Source organism: Erythrolamprus reginae, chromosome 3 (assembly GCF_031021105.1).
Source record: "Erythrolamprus reginae isolate rEryReg1 chromosome 3, rEryReg1.hap1, whole genome shotgun sequence".
Taxonomy (NCBI): Eukaryota; Metazoa; Chordata; class Lepidosauria; order Squamata; family Dipsadidae; genus Erythrolamprus; species Erythrolamprus reginae.
The window spans coordinates 48,876,955-48,898,486 of record NC_091952.1 but is presented as its reverse complement, the minus strand read 5'-3'; the positions used below and the strand labels follow the sequence as shown (position 1 = coordinate 48,898,486).

The window sequence follows — 21,532 nt, the reverse complement described above, 5'->3', positions numbered from 1 at the left end:
TTCTACAGATACTTTACCAGTACATCATTCTGGGAAACTATAATGCTATGAAAGATCAGTGCTAGGATTATTCCATTAATGAAGATAAATAACAGACCCTAAAATATATACTTTATTCCTTTTTTTTTACAATTTTTAAAATTTTATTTCACATCTTTACATCACAAATATACGATTTCGTTTTCTCAATAATACTCATACATATTTTTGGTTTTATTAAAACTATTATTTTTATACCATCAAGACTGCTTTTTTGCCATCCCTTACGCCTCCTTTTTATTTCCCACAACCCTTCTTCCTCATCTCTTCCCTCCACTCTTACTTTCCTTTCCTTCCCGCCCTTCTCTACATCCATTTTTCTCTCCTACTACGTACTCTCCTTTTCCTTTCTCTGCTATCCTCTTTCCCCCTTCTTAGACTCCTCTCCCTTTCTTCTTTCCCCCTCTTCTTTCTCGTTCTATTGTTATGTTCTTTTATTCTAATAGATCGAGGGATGGTCTTCTAGCAAGCCTCAATTCATAAATAATTTAACGCCTCTTCTATTTCTTTCACATTTTTCCCCTTATTAATATATCCCATTTCCAATGTATATTTGTCTAGTATACTTTTTCTATATTTCCCTGAGCTTGGAGGCGCCACTTCTTTTTTCGCTTGAGCAGCTTCGGCAGGCGCTTAACTCTGCTTCTGGTGTAGCCGTTTTCTCCCAAAGGGAAGCCACCCGGGACTCGCCGGCCACCTCCGCCATCCTGTCTCTCTCTCCCTGCAAGCGGGTGCGGCATCGTCCGCTCAGCGATGAGCCAGGCAGGCTGAGGAGCATTGGCGTCGGCACCTCTTCAGCAGTGTCGCCGCCAGGGCCTTTGGGACATCTAGTGAAGGGCTACCAAAATTTTTACTACCACACTATGGCCATGGCTTATACAGGACGCCCTGCATTTTCTTTCAACTTCTTTCAGTGCAAATTGGGTACTCTGCGATGGTGCTCCATTTTCACTACGTCCGCGCAGAAGTCCACCCCTGGCAACGTCCCTCGCGCCCATGGCAGCCCCCCAGTATGGAAGCTGAGCTGCTTGCCGGGCGATCCCTTCAAGATCACACAGCAAGCAGTTCCAACACAATCTCCAGCCAGCGTTCAAGCCACCGGCTAGTACCGATATGTCTTTCAAAAAATAAAAAAATCGGGACTTTTAAAAAACGTCGTGGGACAAATTGGTAAAAAGTGGGACTGTCCAGCCAAAAGCAGGACGTCTGGTCACCTTATACTACTAGTATAAATACTGTGCACATAATAATGAATACATTTTTATATCAGTTCTTGTTGATGGCTCATTGTTGATGACTTTTTGATGAACATCATAGTTAAAACATCTAGGCACACTAAGATGCCCATTAGAAATGCATACGTTTACTGTACATCCAGAAATAAAACGAATAGAACATACTGTTTACGGTGCCGACTGATGATCGGTTTAGTTCTGGTGAACCTTTGGAAAGTAACGTGGAAATGCAGCAGGCAAATAATCACGGGTGCGTGGCGGAAGAAGAGTAAATTCAAATGAAAAGGCAACTACCTCAAGTACTTCAACTATTCCCCCCCCCACTCCCACCCGAATATGTTATTCTGAAACTACTTCTAAACCAGGGGTCTCCAGCCTTGGTAAGGTTAAGACTTGTGGACGTCAACTCCTAGAATTCCTCAGCCAACCTTGGCCACTTCAAGACTTGTGGACTTCAACTCCCAGAATTCCTCAGCCAACCTTGACCACTTTAAGACTTGTGGACTTCAACTCCCAGAATTCCTCAGCTAACTTGGCCACTTTAAGACTTGTGTTGACTCTCAGAATTTCGAAAACAGTTTAGAACAGGGGTCTCCAAGCTTAGCCACTTTAAGCTTTGCTGGCTGAGGAATTCTGGGAGTTGAAGTCCACAAGTCTTAAAGTGGCTAAGGTTGGAGACCCCTGTTCTAAAATGTTTTCGAATTTCTGGCCGTACGAACACCGGCTAACTAATACGGACCAATCAGGTGCCAGCTTTTCTTCGCGCAGCGCTTCCTCCTCCCTCGTAGGCTCTCACGGAAAGCCGAAGCTCGCGCGCCAAGCCCCGCCCAGCACCCAGAATGCAACGCGGAGTAGATAAACCGCGGAAGCCTGCCGGCCATCTTCTTTGTGTTGGCAGTCAGGGCGAGTGTCGGTGATGTCCTTGTGGGGCGGGAGGGCGGGGGGAATGAGTGGTTTGAAAGATATGCTTGAATCGCGTCTGTAGAGTGTTGTGTGTGTTACGTGAGGTGTGTGTCTGGCCCTGATCTGCAACAATTCCATTCCTTTTTACACGTTGATCTTATTTGATCGGGCCGCGAGGTCGCCGCCTTCCCGGCCTGAAATGAGAAGAGCCGCTTCTGTGAAGCCCTCGGGCGCTGTACGAAGAAGCTGGGGTTTAAATGAGCGTGCGCGGCAGTATAGTCGGAGATGATGAATTGATCAGATAGATGAGGCTGGAAAGGTCCTCTTCCTGGCCGATGTGTATCGGAGCGATTCTGATCCGGCTTCAGCCGAGGAGCTTCCTTTGTTCCGGGGGGGCCTTTAATTCTTCGGGCTAGAAGCACCGGCCTCCGGTAAAGACAGGATTCGAGTTTCCTTAATCCAGTGTTTCCCAACCTTGGCAGCTTGAAGATATTTGGACTTCAACTGCCAAAATTCCCCAGCCAGCATTCGCTGACTGGGGAATTCTGGGAGTTGAAGTCCAAATATCTTTCAAGTTGCCAAGGTTGGGAAACACTGCCTTAATCAACAGTCCCGCGCTGGCAGTTGAGTCTGGTTTTCTTAAATCTTTTTTACCAAAGTTCAATGTGCCCAAGAGGCTGGCGATGATGAACATCTGAGTACAGTGTGCGCCTTTGAGGGAAAAAAAGATAAAATGGATTTTATCAAAGCTCAATGGTGCTCGGGGTGGGTAAGGTGCTGCCTCTTAACAGCTCCAAAGAGCTTCCTCTTCAGGAACTAATTTGTGCATCAGGTTTGAGAAGTTGCTTTTTTGGTTTAAATAAAAATGCTACTTCTAGTATCCAAATTAAAATTCCAACATAAAACAGAACGAGAAACCCCCAACTAATATGGTCAATTGGAGGGACCTTGGAGTCCTAGTGGACAACCATTTAAATATGAGCCAGCAGTGTGCAGCAGCTGCCAAAAAAGCCAACACAGTTCTAGGCTGCATCAACAGGGATAGAATCAAGATCGTGCAAAATGTTAATACCACTTTATAAGGCTTGGGTAAGGCCACACTTGGAATACTGCATTCAGTTTTGGTCGCAAAGGATATTGAGACTAGAAAAAGTGCAGAGAAGAGCAACAAAGATGATTAGGGGCCTGGAGGCTAAAACATGAACAGTTGCATGGCTAGTTTAACAAAGGACCAGGGGAGACATGATAGCAGTCTTCCAGTATCTCAGGGGTTGCCACAAAGAGGGAGTTAACCTGTTTTCCAAAGCACCTGAGGGTAGAACAAGAAGGAGTGGGTGGAAACTAAACAAGGAGAGAAGCAACTTAGAACTAAGGGGAAATTTCCGAACAGCCAGAACAGTTCATCAGTGGAACAGCTTGCCTCCAGGAGTTGTGAATGCTCAAACAGTGGAAGTTTTTAAGCAGATTTTGGATAACCATCTGTCTGAAGTAGTGTAGGGTTTCCTGCCTAAGCAGGGGGTTAGACTAAGGACTTCCAAAGTCCCTACCAACTCTGTTACTATTATTAATTGTGAGGAATCGAGTTTTAAAAGTTCCAGAAACACCTCTGAAATATCAAAATGGGACTCACTTGAAACCTTTGTTAAGTTGCTGAAATGGGACAAACCCTATCACTAATAACCCTAGCTGATGTTTCTTATTTTTATTTGTTCAAACAAGAAGACAGTTGTAAATGAGATTAGACCAAGATGAAGACTTTGGGTTGTACTTTCTGTTACTTCATTTTTAACTCTAGTTTCTGTTTTTTCATGTCTTGGTATGCATTCCCGGCAAATAAGATTTATTATTTATTTATTTATTGAATTTATATTGCTGCCTATTTTCCCATGGTGAATCAAGGCAGCTTACAGAATATAAAACCACATTAAAAACAAAAACTAACAAAAAGGATCAAATAAATACAGTACAATATAATCGTTAAATTTGCGCAGGAAATGAGCAAGACACAGAAACAGTTCAGCACCTTTTATTCTCCTGGCTTAATGCAATGCAAACTGCCGGTAGGCTGTGGGAAGCCGCTTTTAAGAGCTTCCCTGTAACCAAGCCGGCCACGGACAGCAGTTTATTTTTCCTGCCATTAGATTAGCCAAAACCAGAGTGCTCATGCCAAGGTGACCTCCATTACTTGTCCCAGATCCTGCTTCCCTAAGTTGGAAAGCATGCAAATATTTGCAAGTAGATTGAGAAAATTATGGGTAAATCCAAAGCCCCCTAGAAAGTCTGTTTTCTATGTTGAAAAGCTTAAAATAGCATGAGAAATAATATATGCAGAAGTAGAATTTTTATAAAACTTGGCCTTGCAAAGAGTTTGTGCTCTTTTGAAAATATAATGTTCAGGGAGAACCAGTTTGAATCCAACTTTTTACATGAATGTAATAAGCAATCATTAAAAAAAACTTACTGTAAATTTTACCATCTTGCACATTTTAGCACATAGACTTTTTCTATTTCTTGTCTGAAGTGGTGTATGGTATCCTGCCTAAACGGGGTTGGACTAGAAGACCTCCAAGATCCCTTCCAACTGGTTATTTTATTTGATTCTATTTGTTCTCTTCTTATTCTATACCCCACACCATAGTTCCCTCTAAGCTGAGCAGTGAGCAATCGCTCACTTAAAAATCATCATCAACTCAGAGTTTTCCAAACCTGCCCAGAAGCCGAGAGGGAAAGAGTGAGAGGGAAGGAGAGAGAGAGGAAGAGAGGAAGAGAGAGAAACAGATAGAAAAAAGAGAGGAAGGAAAAGAGAAAGAAAAAGAATGGGAGAAAGGAATAGAGAAAGAAAATGAAAATCTAGTTTGAAACTAGCTCAACTATTTAAGTGGCATTTTGATATTGATAGAGTTGCCCTATTATGGGCTCACTGTTATAGACACACAGTACAGTATTTTATTTTGAAATTCTCTGAGGCAAAACAGGGTGGGTTTTTTATTTGTTTGTTTGTTTGTTTATTATTTCTGTGCCGCCCAGTCCCGAAGGGACTGCCGCTCAGACACTATACTTTCCGCCCACCCCCCAAAAAAATTAGAGGGAACACTGCGCCCACACACCTTAACGGTTGTGATATATTCTCACACCCCTTAAAAAGTAAATACAATAATTATTCATATAATTATGCCTATACACTAATTTTGATACTTTGAAACCCAAGTTTTAAATATCATCTGGAATATTTCCTGGAATATTTGATTTGTTACGATTTGTTTATGCCTTGTTGTGAGCCGCCCCGAGTCCGCGGAGAGGGGCGGCATACAAATCTAAATAATAAATAAATAAATGAATATCTCACACCACCGGGGGGTGTGAACTCCTCATTGGGAATCTCTGTTCTAGCAGGAGAAGCAAGCTAATTTCAGATAGTGCTTAATTGTAGATATTTGCAGTTAATTGAAAAAATGCCTAAAATACATTTAGCAATATGCATTATTTCAGTGTGTCTTCCCGGAAATTCTCCCCAAGCAATTTAGAGTGGAAATTTCACATTTGTTTAAAGTTTCATTTTTAAAAAATTAAAAACATGTTAGGGGTTTTTAATTTGTAGTCATAGGAAACTTTAGGGGCAGTGCCTATCTCCATTTCTATTAAGCCATTAAGCCAGCATTGTGATATATTAAACCAGGAGAAAAATGACTTCAGATGAATGCATTTTCAATTCAAATTGTCAAGAACTAGCCTGGGAAGAGATTATGTTCCAAATGTCCTTAAAATACAAATATATAATGAAACCTTTAATGCTGATTAGCTGAGGTGATATGTTCAGAATGTTTATTCATGAAATTGCATGACTTGATAACCGTATACAAGAAGAAATATAGTTGGTTTGAAACTAAAATGTGAAACAATTATCTGGAATCTACCAATTTTATTTTATTTTTTGAAAAACAGAAAAATTGCAGCACAGAAACCAGAAGGCAATAACATCAAAGATAGATGAAAAGATTAATTAAAATGCGTATTAGAGCAAAAAAAAAAAAAGATCAGCAGAGGAGAATGAGTTGATTCTAAGGGAATATTACTGGACCAGGAATTTTTAAAAATGTAATAGGGAGTTAAAACTAAATGAAAAAATGGACAAGAAATAAAATCTTTAAAAGTATGGCTTTATATATGAAGATAAAGGATAAAAATTTAACTCGGTGCAAGAGACAGGAAGTGAATAACTTGAGAGATATAGAAACTTGTCTTTCTTGGTTCTCTTGTCCTTTTTCTTAGAGCAAAATTCTCACAACCCACACTTAGCATAGCTAACATTCTAACATGTTTCAAAAGTACCAAGCTTAAAGCTCCAAGGGAAAATATCAGTTCAATAATGCGCTGGATTTGAAATTCGGTTGTATTGGCAAACTTTGGCTTCAGCTTGCTTTTGTTAAAACTTGTCTGCACACAGCCGTGGCGTTTATAAATGACATCAGGTACTTTGTCCACTTGATCTGTGGCAGTTTTTGTACTTGCAGAACTTTAAAAGTTATAGAATTGTGTATTTTGGCATCCAGCCTTTGTTCCTGGTTGGCATTCTTTTTGATCTTAAAACTTTTGATTGTTTTAATCTTCAGATTTTAGATCGCTCTGTTCTTGTGGGGACTTACGTTTTGAAGTACTCCTATTAGGAATAATTTAGGAATGAAGTGATTTGTATGTTGTGTTTGAAAAATATTTTTTTGAAAATTTAACCAGTATTCATATTTTGCTTTGGAGATGTTAACTAAGATACTTCTAGATAACATTGTGTAAATTAATACTGTTTATGGATCAGCATAAATAGTATCTTCTTTGGAATTGAGCCCAAAGTAGACTAGAGTCTATTGCTTGAATTCTCCTAACCAAATATTTGAATTTATTAAGCCTGATATGTTTGAGGCTTGATTCCATTGGCAAGAACAAACTAAACTGCTTTTTCAAATACAGCACAGTTCAGCTGAGAATTAAGTGAAGCTAGCCGGTTTAATGGATGATCTGAAAACTAACCATACAGTGAGCCAAGAGTTAGCATATGGGCAGCAATTACAGGGTGAAGGGGATAAAGCTGCAACATGACCCTGAAAAAATCATTAATGATAGAAGATCCCACCATTCTCTTTACGGGAATATCCACTATTTGTGGCAGCAGTATGTGGAGATTCTGCAAACAAAGACAAATCATTTTGTCAGCTGTTATTTACTGAGAATTGACCCCACCCCATCCCAATACCTACACATAGACACACACATACACACACACACACACAAACCTAACTGGTATCTTACAATGGAACAAACCCTAAAGAACTGCTTTAACTTTTTAATCTTTAAAATACTGTAATTATATGGCCAGGAACAGTTTTTAAAGAACTACCATTTTTATTGTATTTTAGATTCTACTTCACTATTTCAATTTAAATATTTATAATACAAAGTTTACAACACTCTATTATTATACACTTTGAATGAAGCTTTTAACACAGCTGTGATTAAGGTTATACAGTAGTACCTCTACTTACGAACACCTCTACTGAACTTTACGAGATACGAACTGGGTTTTCAAGTTTTGCCTCTTCTCACGAATCATTTTCAACTTACGAACCCTCACTTCTCTTTCAGCTGCTGCTGTGGCTGTGAGCAGTGGCCAAAACAAGCGGTTTTAAGTTTGCAAGCTCTGATGATTGCAAGGAACTGGAGCCAGGCTTTGCCGTGAGGAGTCCACCCCCCATCCCTTCTGCTACCGTCACGGCAAAGCACAAAGGCATCGGAGGAGAGAAAGAATGGTGCACCCAAGGAGCTCTGCGCAACCTCCCCATCTCGCTGCCACTTTCCCCTCTTGCCCGCCGCTTCCTCCACTCCGAGGCGAGCCGAGAGAGGATTTCCCCCATCTCGCAGCCAAAATTTTTCTTTCGATACCATTGACCATGGTATCCTTCTGCGCCGGTTGGAGGGGTTGGGAGTTGGAGGCACTGTTCTTCAGTGGTTCTCCTCCTACCTCTCCGGTCAGTCGCAGTCGGTGTTAGTGGGGGGGTCAGAGGTCGACCTCAAGGTTACTCCCTTGTGGGGTGCCTCAGGGGTCGGTCCTCTCCCCCCTGCTATTCAATATCTACAAGAAACCACTGGGTGAGATCATCCAGAGGCATTGGGTGAGGTATCCTCAGTACGTAGATGATACCCAGTTGTACATCACCACCCCATGTCCAGTCAACGAAGCAGTGGAAGTGATGTGCCGGTGGCTGGAGGCTGTTGGGGTCTGGATGGGTGTCAACAGACTCAAACTCAACCCGGATAAGATGGAGTGGCTGTGGGTTCTGCCTCCCAAGGACAATTCCATCTGTCCATCCATAACCCTGGGGGGGGGGAATTATTGACTCCCTCAGAGAGGGTATGCAACTTGGGCGTCCTCCTCGATCCACAGCTCACATTAGAGAACCATCTTTCAGCTGTGGTGAGGGGGATGTTTGCCCAGGTTCGCCTGGTGCACCAGTTGCGGCCCTATCTGGATCAGGACCCACTGCTCACAGTCACTCGTGCCCTCATCACCTTAAGATTCGACTACTGTAATGCTCTCTACATGGGGCTACCTCTGAAAAGTGTTCGGAAACTTCAGATCGTGCAGAATGCAGCTGCGAGAGCAATCATGGGCTTCTCTAGGTATGCCCATGTTACACCAATATTCCCCAGTCTGCATTGGTTGCCAATCAATTTCTGGTCACAATTCAAAGTGTTGGTTATGACCGGGACCACCTTCTGCCGCACGAATCCCAGCTACCGATTAGGTCCCACAGAGTTGGCCTTCTCCAGGTCCCGTCAACTAAAAATGTCGTTTGGCGGGTGCCAGGGGAAGAGCCTTCTCTGTGGCGGTCATGACCCTCTAGAACTAGCTCCCCCCTGAGATTAGAACTGCCCCTACCCTCCTTGCCTTTCGTAACCTTAAAACCCACATCTGCCGTCAGGCATGGGGGGAACTGAGACAACTTCCCCAGGCCTATATTGTTTATGTATGGTATGTTGTGTGCATGTTTTTTAAATTATGGGTTTTTAGTTTTAATTATTAGATTTGTATTGTACATTGTTTTTTTATTACTGCTGTGAGCCACCCCGAGTCTACAGAGAGGGGCGGCATACAAATTTAATAAATAAATAAACAAACAAACAAATAAATGTGTCCGTGGGAGCCCTGGTGGTAAGGTGGTGGTTCCAGACTCTCCTGCCCATCCAGGAGCCGAAAGTTCCGCCCTTCGCCACACCCGGCTTTGGCCCCTCACGGGCTTCTGGCAGGAGGGGGCGGTGGGCGATAGATGGCCAGGGCTCCCATGGACACATTTTGGCAGTGAGATGGGGGAAATCCCCTCTTGCCCTCCGATTCCTCGGCTCGCCTCTATCCCCACTCTGTTTGCCTCCACTTTGTCCGCCCACCGCTTTTTTTTTTAAGCCTTAACGTTTTGGATTTTCCTAATGGGTTTGCATGCATTTTTCACTTTTTAATTGATTCCTATGGAAAAGATTGCTTTTTCTAACGAACTTTCCTACTTACAAACCTGGTCACGGAACGAATTAAGTTTGTTAGTAGAGGTACCACTGTAATATATTGTCTTAAAAGAAAGATGGATAAAATAATCTAAACTAACTTGAAAGGAAAGTGTATTTGAAAATCTATCTACTGAAAAGGTTTCTGTTCTTTTCTTAGCTCCTCTTCAACAAAAAGAGGCATGTAATAGTCATGCTTACCAATGGCTCCCTCAATGTGGTGGATAGATTCTTTTACAGGATTAACCCAGTGTCTCACAGTAATACCCTTGGAGGTAGGAGGCTGAATTGAAGTGTATTTCTTCACAGGCTCTAAACCCTTTGGTGTTCTGCCTTGCTCAAAAAGAGGCTCTAAACCCTTTGGTATTCTGCCGTGTTCAAAAACAAAGGACATACATAAACAAGAAAGTGTTGCTTTTGGGGCAGAGATAATTGTTGAATGATAAACATTAATGTGAATTAATATATTTTGTAAATAATCTTTCATTAAATAAAAGAAGAAGGATAGGGCTATTTAGCTAAGGAAAAGCGTTGTTCATATGTCTGAGAACACTTAGAATTCAAACAGGAATTATTGATTTAGACTATGGAGTCTAATCATCTGTTCAGTACAGAAAATAAACTCCCTGGTATTCTCAAGTATACGTCTATACAATAGTCAGATTGCATTCTAGAGTTTGGAAACATCTATGTTATGTTTTGACATACACATTTGTCTTTGTTTCAAATTGAAAATTAAATATTAAATTAAATATATATATTACATGTCTGATACCAGTTGAAATCTATGTTGAAGAAAAGGAAATGTGGTTGTATAGACAACATTTGTTTAATGTAAAAACATAATCTAATAAAAATTGATAGGATTAGGACTGGTCTTATTGATTACATAATGTATATCCTACTGTTGGTTTCATGGCTACAGAAATTGCAGCACTATGCATTCACTGGAGTCTGATAGGTTTTTTTAAAAAAAATAGAAGAATAAAAGCTTATGTTTACCCATGTTCATCCCGCATGGTCTCTTTATGGAAGACTACTTCATTTTTGTTTTTAAGCAGGTCTTCATGATGATTGTATAGAGCACTGAGGTTAAAATCCAAACTGTCTTTAGAAATCTGCAAATCAGATTGATAAGAGGAACATGTTAATTTACAAATATAAATTAGGGATAGTATAGTAGAAATGTTTTAAAAGTGAAATAGTGTATGCAATCTTTTCAGGAATTGCGTATCTAACAGCAAAATGGAGAAAGGTTGAAAAGAAGAAGGGAAATGTTGGAGCAGGTAAGTAAAGAAGATAACTTCCAGAGAGGTTGACCACATGTCCTAACTGAAGCGAGGACTGAGCCAAAAGCGGGAGAATGGCTACCGGGCAGAAAAAGTCTTTGAAAAACAGGCTCAGTCCTCATTGGCTGACGGATGAGTCAATCCACTCTGGCTGCTATCTCCTACTAAGGAGAATTTCTAATGGAACATTTTTCCCATTTTCAAATTAAGATTATGATCTGTTTCTCATGTGAATGGAGTTCACATTTTAACAGTTTCCCTATTAATGCACCTAGAAGCCTTCAAAGCTAGTAAAGGCACATCTGCTTGATAAAAATTGACCCAAGGACTTGCCAAAATTTTGAAAGACTCATTGACTCCTTAAATAAATCCCAAGGAGATAGCAATTTTTTATTTTTTATTTATTTTAACATTTTATCAAAAAGAAATGTCCTTTGAAGTTTTCAAGGTCTATTTAATACCAATTTCTAAGGCATTTAAAGAAAGGGTAGTAAGGGGTTAAAGAATAAAGAAATGTCACTTTGAAAAACAACAAAGAGGGCAATATTTATTTCTTACCTCAGTGTCTGAGTACCAGCATTCTCTTTTAATGCTTGCCAAAGTTGCTGTTCCATGTAGCCGACTCCAGGTGTCTTGTTGCTGAGAAAGATGGGGGGGCATGCCATAGGGGTTTTTCTGGATCAATAAGAATGATACTATGTTACACACACACACACACACACACACTATAGTTACTATACTATACTAACTCCCTAAAAAGATAAAACTTAACTGTTACTATTTGTATTAACTTCAATTGAAGTTGGGATCCAAGGAGTGTGTACCTGCAGTAAAAATATTGACCTTTTCCTGACTACTTCAGTCTTCTTGACTTGTGTATGTTTAAAATATAGGATTAGTCCAGATAGCCACATGCAGTAAGACAGAAATACAGCTAGTCCTTAACTCACAATTATAATTGATCCTGAAATTTTCATTGCTAAGCAAAACAGTTGCTAAATGAGTTTTGCCCTATTTTACAGCCTTTCTTGCCACAGTTGTTAAATGAATGTTAAATGAATCACTGAAGTTGTGAAGTATGGTCTATATATGATGATATAACAAAAGTTATAACAGCATTGAAAACACGGATTTATGATTGTTGCTGTGTCCTCATGGCCATTTAATTACATTTTAGAGACTTGTCATTTGGCACATATTTGATGATTATAATGTCCTGGGGTCATGCAATCACCTTTCACAATCTTCTGAGAAGCAAAGTCAATGAGGAACCCAGATTCATGTAATATATCATCACATATAAACCATGTTATAATATATAATCACATATAAACCATGTTACAATATATCATCACATATAAACATCATCACATTATATGTGATGATATATTGTAATATGGTTTATATGTGATTATATATTATAACAGTGTTCCCTCGAACTTCGCAAAATGTCTATACCACGTTTTTTCAAAAATATTAATTAAAAAATACTTTGCGGGTTTTTTCCCTATACCACGGTTTTTCCCGCCCGATGACGTCATATGTCATTGCCAAACTTTTGTCTGCCTTTAATAAATATTTTTTTTAATAAACTTTAATAACTAAACATGGTGAGTAATAATCTAAATGGTTGCTAAGGAAATGGAAAATTGCAATTTAGGGGTTTAAAGTGTTAACGGAAGGCTTGAGATACTGTTCATAGCCAAAAATAGTGTATTTACTTCTGCATCTCTACTTCGCGGAAATTCGACTTTCACGGGCAGTCTTGGAACGCATCCCCTGCGAAAATCGAGGGAACACTGTCATTGACTTTGCTTCTCAGAAGATTGTGAAAGGTGATTGCATGACCCCAGGACATTACAATCATAAAATATGTGCCAAATGACAAGTCTCTAAAATGTCATCACATGGCCATGGGGACACAGCAACAATCATAAATCCGTGTTTTCAATGCTGTTATAACTTTTGTCATTAAATGAATGGTAGTAAGTTGAGACTACTTATACACAGGTTTTTCTAATCAAAGAAAAGGTCAACATAGCAAATTTCAGATGGATAATATCAAACCATTCTTGCTTTAAATAAAAATCTAAAATGTTATTGTGTCTTGTGTTTTTAAGATTGTATGTTACAAAGGATTCTCAACATATTTTAGGCAATCTTCCTCAAATTGTTCCCCTCTAGAGAAGTTGAAATAAAATGCATAAACATCTTACCAAACTTTTAGTCTGGGGCTTGCAGTCTAACACCTCTGAAGGGCATCACATTGGGGGAGACTAATGTTAACTTGCCTACTTGGTAACATATCCCAAAATTGTTTGATTTGAACAAAACTCATTGCTTGTCTTAACTCAGATTTTACCAATTAGATCTTCGATATACATTCTGACAGAGGTTTTATTGTTATGCTTGCCTTTCCATTTTTTTTCTAATCCCTTTGTTCAAGGAAGTTCTCATTACCTCAGTGAAATATAAACATAAGGGACAGTAACTGTCTGTAAAGCAAGAAAAATAGGATACATTTCCCAGATGTGCATTTTGCACATACTAACTAGTTATGTTTAGGGCTATTTTTAAAGCCAGACCTCCACATTTTATCCTGTATTAATAAACATTACAAAATGTGTTATCTCAAATTCAAAAGTAATTTCCAACCTCATCTGTAAAACATTATTAAGACGCTAAAGGGAGGCTGCCCTATCATTGTGTTCACAGCATCTGGCTTCTAAATTTCCTTCGGATAAACAAAACGCATCACATTGCAAATGCTTTATATATTTAAAATTTTTAAAAAATAAAGGGATCTCTCTTACCTGGGCATTCCTATTACCACTGTATGTATTTTCATTTTCGTAATGAGGGAATGAGAAAGAGTTCCTAGCGGGTGACATACTCCAACTTTTCTCAGCAGTCGGGTTACCAAGCTGTCAATTGCGATGCCGATTTCTTTCTCTCCGCCTGTCAGTTTTGTTTGGGATAGGATGGCGGTTGCTAGGCGACGGGGGTCTTTGAGAGCCTTCCGGTCACTATGTATTAAAGCGCCCTCTAATGGCTGGAAAGAAAAGCGAAGCTCTCGGGAGGCAATAAAGCAAAGCACAAAAAACGGCGCGAGGCTGGAAAGGACACAAGCCGGCGCGCGCTTTATACTCCACGTGAAATAAAGAAAAACCCGCCTTTATGAGGATGCTTATAAAGTCGAAGCTCCCTTTCCTTCATATTTACGGCTCATGTTTTAAGATTATTGAATAGCTCTGAAAGCACTTTTTAACAATTCTCTTTATTTATTTATTTGAATTTTATGCCGCCCAACTCTCTAGGGACTCTATCTGGGCAGCTTACAACCAAAAATCTAACATCCGAATAATACTATAAACCTATTAAAGTTTTTAAAAAACAATTAGAAACATAGATTGACGGCAGAAAAAGACCTCATGGTCCATCTAGTCTGCCCTTATACTATTTCTTGTATTTTATCTTAGGATGAATATATGTTTATCCCAGGCATGTTTAAATTCAGTTACTGTGGATTTACCAACCAGGCCTGCTAGAAGTTTGTTCCAAGCATCTACTACTCTTTCAGTAAAATAATATTTTCTCACGTTGCTTCTGAACTTTCCCCCAACTAACCTCAGATTGTGCCCCTTGTTCTTGTGTTCACTTTCCTAATAAAAACACTTCCCTCCTGAACCTCATTGAACCCTTTAACATATTTAAATGTTTCGATCATGTCCCCCCTTTCCCTTCTATCCCTCAGAGGTCTTCAAACTTGGCAATTTCAGACTTGTGGACTTCAACTCCCCAAATGATCCAGCCAGCTATGCTGGCTGGAGAATTCTGGGAGTTGAAGTCCAAAAGTCTCAAAGTTGCCAAGTTTGGGGACCCCTGCGTCCAGACTATACAGATTAAGTTCGTTAAGTATTTCCTGATAAGTTTTATACTAAGACCTTCCACAATTTTTGTAGCCTGTCTTTGGACCCGTTCAATTAAAACCTTCTCTCCTAAACCCCAGGAGGGATTATTCCGAAGAGTTAGTGAACCAAGCAAGGGAAGTGAACCGTTAAAGGCACATCGAAACGAGAAAGCGAAGGCGCCCCGTTTTAATTAGCTTCAGAACCCGGGAATAAACTCGGGTTATAAAAAAAAGAGCGAGCTCCCAGGGCGAAGAGTCGAAGTTGCGGAGCTCGAACCCCCTCTGGTCGCCCCTTGAGGCGAAAACGGCTGTCCCCCCATCGCACCCTCCCTCCCAAAGCGCCACCCGTTACCCGGCTCAGGATTGGATCATTTAGCGCGGCGCGCGCGGCTTCAGCGACTCCGACGAGACCTTTGCCTGAGGTGGAGGGGGGGGCGCTGAAGGAGCGCTTCGAAAGCAAACGGCTTTCATCCCCCCCCCCCCCCCCACTTCCTTCGCCGCGCGCGCGCCGCCTCGCGCGCCCCTCTTTCGAAGCCTCAGGTGCTTCCTCGGCCTCGGGAGGGCCGTGCGGCGGAGGCAGCCGCGGGTTGCTAGGCAGCGAGGTGTGGGCGGTCCGAGGGGGCGGGGCGGGGCGGTCTCTCCTCATCCCTTTCTGCCCCAGAGCGCGGCTGCCGTCGCACCTGAGCCGGGGACTGTCTTTGCCCGCCCGAGGCGCAGCGCGATTAAACACCGGCTCCTTCGCTTGTTTTGTGCTGCGCCACGGATGGCCAGGGCTGGCAGGCTCCATCCCGCTGAGGGGATGATCGGCTGCTGCTGCCACCCGGTTGGGATCGGCTGGAGGCGCCTGCCGCTCCTCCTGCTCTGCCTGCCGTCGCTGCTGCTTTGGGCGGGCGCCGCTGCCCAGGGGGAGAATCTCCACGCCTGCAAAGAGGTAACCCTGCGGGAGGGGACGGGGTGACATCTTACTGTCGCTGAGTGGCGGGAAGCGCGTGGGCGGGGAGGGGTCACCTCTGTCATCAGGTCTCAAGAGGGGAATCTTAAAATCATGGGGCGAAATAGCCTTGTCTACGTCTTGGGTGCCTCCCCCCAAACCCCCCCTCTCCCATCAAAGTAGAGGAAAAGCCACTCTTAGGCGCCCGGTTTCTTTCGCTTTAGGTCTGAATGCGCGAGGGAGCAAAACGCTGTGGCAAAGGTTGGTTTTGAGGTGGGCTTCTTTATCGAAGAGAGAACACCACCACAATAGGTGTGTGCCTACACGTACAAATCACAAAAGAGAAATTTGAGCGTGAGGAATATAAAAATATACACTGCTCAAAAAAAATAAAGGGAACACTTAAACAGCACAATATGACTCCAAGTAAATCAAACTTCTGTGAACTGTCCCCTTAGGAAGCAACACTGACTGACAATTTCACATGCTGTTGTGCACATTCAACTTTGTACAGAACAAAGTATTCAAGGAGAATCTTTCATTCATTCAGATCTAGGATGTGTTCTTTCAGTGTTCCCTTTATTTTTTTGAGCAGTACATTATTTTTGCATTGAACCTCTACCGCAATAGGTAGTTAATGTGTTAATTGAATCAAAAAGAGAGAACAGTTCAACACATTAATAAAAAAAGTAAAGAAGTAAAGAAGAGTTAAAGAAGAGAAGAGGAAAGAGAAGAAGAGGAAAAGAAGAAAGAAAAAGAGATGGAAACTGTACATATATATATACAAGAGACACAGGTCAACACATTAATAAAATAAAAAGAAAAATGTAAAGAAGAAGAGTTAAAGAAGAGACATATATATACAAGAGACACAGGTCAACCTCTTTGTTGACTATCATGTCTCACAGTATTTGTAGACTTGTTACATTTATGTTAATTACAGATGTGGGCATTGGCATATAAACATCTGGCTCCCCCTCCCCAAGTATTTTGGACGACTAAGAAATAACACCATTTAGGATCAGTTTCTATGTAAGGGGCTAACTGTGTGTGTGTGTGAAACATGGAAGCAAACTAACTTCATACCATGCGTCCCTTAACGGAGACTTCAGAATGAGCAAAATTTTAGACAGCAATGAATCAGCAATGAGGTTGAGTTGATTGATTGATTGGTTGGTTGATTGATTAATTGATTTGATTTGTTTGTCACCCATCTCCCTAGGGACTCCAGGCGGCTCGCAACAAAAATTAAAACATATAAATTACTCCAAAACCTCTAAAAAAACCAATTTAAAACCAATTTAAATCCAACAGTTAAAAAAAAACACATGTTAATTTATGGCTGCGCTCAATGGTACCCCATCAGATCAGCAGTCCCAGGCCCGCGGGAAAAGCCAGGTCTTTACAGCTTTCCAAAAGGCCAACAGGGTGGGGTTAATCCAGATCTCAGGAGGTAGCTGATTCCAGAGAGTCGGCGTTTCCTTTAAATCATTGCCCTCTGAATTTTGTACATGCTGCCTCTTTGTTATGAGACCTCTTTGTTATCCTCATAGAAATGGACAGGAGTTGATGATCTCTAAAGTCCCACCCATTCTACCTCAAACCATAGCTGTTGCTTTGCAGCGTATTTATGGTGATATGGGCTTTCACTTAAAAATGTGTTAACCTTTAAGATGCAGCTGTGTTCCCCATCATTTAACAGTCTCTTTGGCCTAAGTAAATCTTCTAACAGCAACAGCAATGCCTGTCTTGGCTTAAAGCAAAGGGAATTGCTAGAATACAACTTGCAAAGCAGAAGAAGGAGTGTGCCTTTCAACTGCTGCTTAACTTTCTAGCGCATGAATATTTGTTTGGCTGGGTCCCACACCCACTAGGTGCTGTCTGCAATTTACCTTGGGAAAGTAACCAAATGTTTGCCTATTTTTTCCTTTGAGGTTACGTGGCAGATTGTCACTGAGTCAGACAGTACTAACTTCCTACTAGATTAATACAGCATTACCTTAATGTCTTCTGAGCTTGTTTTTGTTTCTTTCTGAAGGATATTAAAGTATGGAAATGAAACTAAATACAGTGAAATAAAATGGGGTAAAATAATTATAGTAAAAGAGCAGCCAGGTGCATGAGAGTTAATACTCTTGTATTTGCTTTTGTTATAAAGACGATTGTTGCATTCCAGTGGCTGAAATGGGTGAGGCAAGTGACACTTCTTGCCATATGGTTCCCTTTTCAAAATTGCTTTGGAAATGCCACTTTTCTGAATTTATTGAAAAGAGTATTTTTTCCCTATTGCAGTTTTATGAGTAGCTTCTTATATTTTTTTCATGTCATTACACTGAAAATTGAACCACTTCAAAAGTTATTGCAATTGCCAGAAAGGACTTTCTGAAGCTGAATGTAGTAACTTTTGTCAACCTAGTGCCCTGCTGTTTGGAACTTCAATTTCCATAATTCCCAGCCAACATGTTAACAGCTATGCCAGGCGAGAAATGTAGCCTTATCTAAAGGGTAGCTAGTTGAAGAAAACTTACAGTGAAATCTTACATATACATTATGCATATATGTATCTATAAAAACAATACAGATCGCTTTTTATGTTATTACTGCTTATGAAGTAATCTTTTCTTTGTTTTATTTATTTATTGGCAATATAGTAGTTCAAAATAGACAAACTATAAAATTATGAAAATATGACTTTTAAAATCCTGAATATTTTAAAAATCAATACAAGAATGAGCTATAACCAAAGAGCATCAATTAATTTTTCAGCAAGCTGTATTATTGGTATGTTTGTGAATGTTGCAATTCCAATTCTAATGGAAACACGAGTGTAGTGGATAAAACAAGGAGTCCAGCAAGTAAACAGTTAAGCTGTGATAGAGATCATCCAGATTTTTCTGAAGACTCACTAAGAGGTTATGAAAAAGTTACAATACTAGTTTCCCCCCCTCAAAGACATATTGCTTATGAATCAGTGATATGTATGCATGCATTTGGTTACAGGACCAATACATTGATGAATTCATTATGCCTTTTATAAATATAGGGGGGGTGGTTGTAAATATATATGAAAGTGAGACCTGTATGGGGCTGTGGATTTATTACTGGAACTGTAGATTCGATCTTTAACAATACTGTAGGCCAAGGGTCCTCAAACTTGGCAACTTTAAGACTTGTGGACTTCAACTCCCAGAATTCTCCAGCCAGCTATGCTGGCTGGAGAATTCTGGGAGTTGTAGTCCACAAGTCTTAAAGTTGCCAAGCTTGAAGACCTCTGCTGTAGGCTGAAGGTAAAGGAGTATCCATGAGCAGAAGGTCAGGAGTAAAAAAAATCAAAATGCTAGCTGGAACCACTTGACCGAAAATCTGTCCATTGTTTATATGTGTTACATGATGAATAAATAAAAGGGACAGGTCCTTTATTGTGTTATGGTTACCATTTTGACTTTCTGACTACCAAAGACTCTTCTGGTTGAATTTGTAGTGGTGAGCAGAGCAAAAAGATTATTTTGACGTGGGTTTATGCAAAACCATTCCCAATGGCATAGAGGAGCTACATAGTATGCTTTTCTTGTCATGTAGGCTAAGAGATTAATGTAAATCCCAGGATAATGTGGAATAATTTCAGAATGATCAGCACTTTTTGATGGAAAAGTATTTATGAACACTCTTTTCTCTCTCCACAATTACATAAAAACAAATATTTGGTTTAACTATGGCATCAAAAACTCTTATGATTTCAATTGTTCTAAAGTTTGTTTCATTAAAAAGTGCTGCTTACTGAAGAAATTTAATTTTCTCAGAAACAAGTTCTATTTAAATGTTAGAGATTTATTCCAAATCATTTCGGGTTCCCATTCAAAAATAGGACGTGACTTCTGTTGAAGGTGAGTCCCTTGGAAGATTAGTGGAACTTTTTCCAAGGAACATGTGCTTTGGCTAATGGCCAGATGGCTCTATGATCAACTTGGCAATTACATTATGTACTTAGCTTTTCATTTGATAAAAAGACTTTTATTAATTGCTTCCTTTTTAACTGGTCAAAAAAGATGATTAAAATTAAATACCAAGCAGTGCACTGTGGTGGTTTTTTTTTTACTTGCAAGACCCGCACAGCTTTTGACCCCCTCGGGTAATACTACCATTATGGTAGGTACTAGGAGTTGCCAGGTTTTAATAACTGTCATAGTTTTGGAGTTTATAGAAAAAAAGATTTCTTAAAGTGTAGATGGGAGCACTACAGTGCTTAGTACTCTGCAACTCTGCCTTCTGCAGCAAACCTAGATGAAGACAATTGGTTCTCATTACTTACTGTGCTTAGCTTTTGTTATTAATGATACCATATGAATGGTATATAAATATCTCATCAACTTCAAGCCTGAAATGGAAACGATATGTAGTTGCTTTTAGTGTGCTGGGATACTGAGAAAAGGAAAGTAATAATAAATGCATTTAAGAACAACACATGTCATTTAAGGATTTCAAGTTATTGGCAAGATTAGTTCTGCCTACAGATGTCCTGGAGCAATGGGAGCAACTAGATGCATTTTGCAAAGGCCCTGTTTTCTGGCCAGTGGAAGATTGCCGTCAAGTGTCACCAGATAGACTGATGTGGGCCACCCCTTCCATGCTGAGCATTGTGGGCCAAGAGTAAAAGAAGATGGTGTTTTGTCTGGCAGGTTCAGTTCAGAATAGCAGTACTTGAAAGAGCACTTCTTGAAAGCATCACTTAATGTTCGTTTGGCGGGCCCCAGGGGAAGAGCCTTCTCTGTGGTGGCCCCGGCCCTCTGGAACCAACTCCCCCCAGAGATTAGAATGGCCCCCACCCTCCTTGTCTTTCGCAAATTACTTAGGACCCACCTTTGTTGCCAGGCATGGGGGAGTTAAGTTATCCTTTCCCCCTAGGCTATTACAAGTTATGCATGGTATGTTTGGGTGTATGTTTGGTTTTTTATAATAAGGGTTTTTTAGTTGTTTTTATTAATTGGATTGTTCATGTTGTTTTACCACTGTTGTTAGCTGCCCCGAGTCTGCAGAGAGGGGCGGCATACAAATCCAATAAATAATAATAATAATAATAATAATAATAATAATAATAATAATAATAATAATAATAATGTGGTAGAAAGAAGGTGGTGAAGAACTTTGATTTCCCCCCCCCTAGCTAATACCCTATTTAGGAATAGGAGATAAAGTATTTAGGGTTGTAGCCATAGAAGAGCCAAGCATTGTTCCAAATCCTATCATAACTGCTCAGTTATCTTTAAGACAGAAAAATAAGAGGTAAGGATTGAGAAAGTAAGCTTCTATTCCTGTGGTTGCTTTTTAAAAATAAAATAGAATAAAAAGATTTGGGCAATATTCGCTAGGCATGTTGACAATGACATTTGGAATATATCAGATTAGAAAGTTTTAAGAACAAAACAGACAAAAGCAATGGTCTGTTCCTGTCCCTCCAACATCTGGCATATACTGTATAGAATTTCATGTTGGCCTAGAAACCAGGAGACTCTGAGTTCCAGTCTTCCTTTAGGCATGAAACTAAATTGGGGGACTTTGAGCCAATCATTCTCTCTTTGTTTCTCAGAGTAATTGTTGTGGGGTAAATAGAAAGCGAGACTACAAAATCTGTTCACCATTTTTATTGACCACCATATATAAAAGGCAGGATAAAAATATGAGA

The 21,532-nt window shown here is 40.3% G+C and overlaps 2 protein-coding genes and 1 non-coding gene across 4 annotated transcripts in view; 2 read left to right on the top strand and 1 right to left on the bottom strand.

Annotated features, from left to right (window-relative positions):
• Window positions 1-2,195: 2,195 nt before the first annotated feature.
• Window positions 2,196-2,539, top strand: LOC139166058 (small Cajal body-specific RNA 2). Its single transcript, XR_011558871.1, has one exon. It is a non-coding gene; the product is annotated as a small Cajal body-specific RNA 2 (non-coding RNA).
• Window positions 2,540-6,081: 3,542 nt separating this feature from the next.
• CFAP276 (cilia and flagella associated protein 276) lies at window positions 6,082-15,527 on the bottom strand. Its single transcript, XM_070745140.1, has 6 exons — window positions 15,274-15,527; window positions 13,825-14,063; window positions 11,570-11,686; window positions 10,725-10,840; window positions 9,924-10,090; window positions 6,082-7,353 (listed from the first exon to the last, which is right to left on the bottom strand). Exons 2-6 carry the CDS (start codon window positions 13,900-13,902, stop codon window positions 7,283-7,285), a joined length of 549 nt encoding a protein of 182 aa, XP_070601241.1. The 5' UTR covers window positions 13,903-14,063; window positions 15,274-15,527; the 3' UTR covers window positions 6,082-7,282.
• Window positions 15,528-15,593: 66 nt separating this feature from the next.
• The window catches only part of ELAPOR1 (endosome-lysosome associated apoptosis and autophagy regulator 1), a 70,386-nt gene continuing 64,447 nt past the window's right edge, over window positions 15,594-21,532 (top strand). Inside the window, exon 1 of one of the 2 annotated variants that reach the window (XM_070745138.1) lies at window positions 15,594-15,852. In XM_070745138.1, the coding sequence (XP_070601239.1) occupies window positions 15,685-15,852 (168 nt within the window). In that variant the 5' untranslated portion in view covers window positions 15,594-15,684. The remainder of the gene's footprint in view (window positions 15,853-21,532) is intronic. The other variant, XM_070745139.1, reaches the window with a different exon arrangement.

Bases quoted from the DNA above. Each gene is read 5' to 3' on its own strand.
- CFAP276 (XM_070745140.1), bottom strand. From the start codon at position 13,902: ATGTCACCCGCTAGGAACTCTTTCTCATTCCCTCATTACGAAAATGAA. The intron at 11,687-13,824 runs GTAAGAGAGATC...TTATTGATCCAG, and splicing joins GTGGTAATAGGAATGCCCAG to AAAAACCCCTATGGCATGCC. The intron at 7,354-9,923 runs GTAAGCATGACT...CTTTGTTTGCAG, and splicing joins CCACATTGAGGGAGCCATTG to AATCTCCACATACTGCTGCC.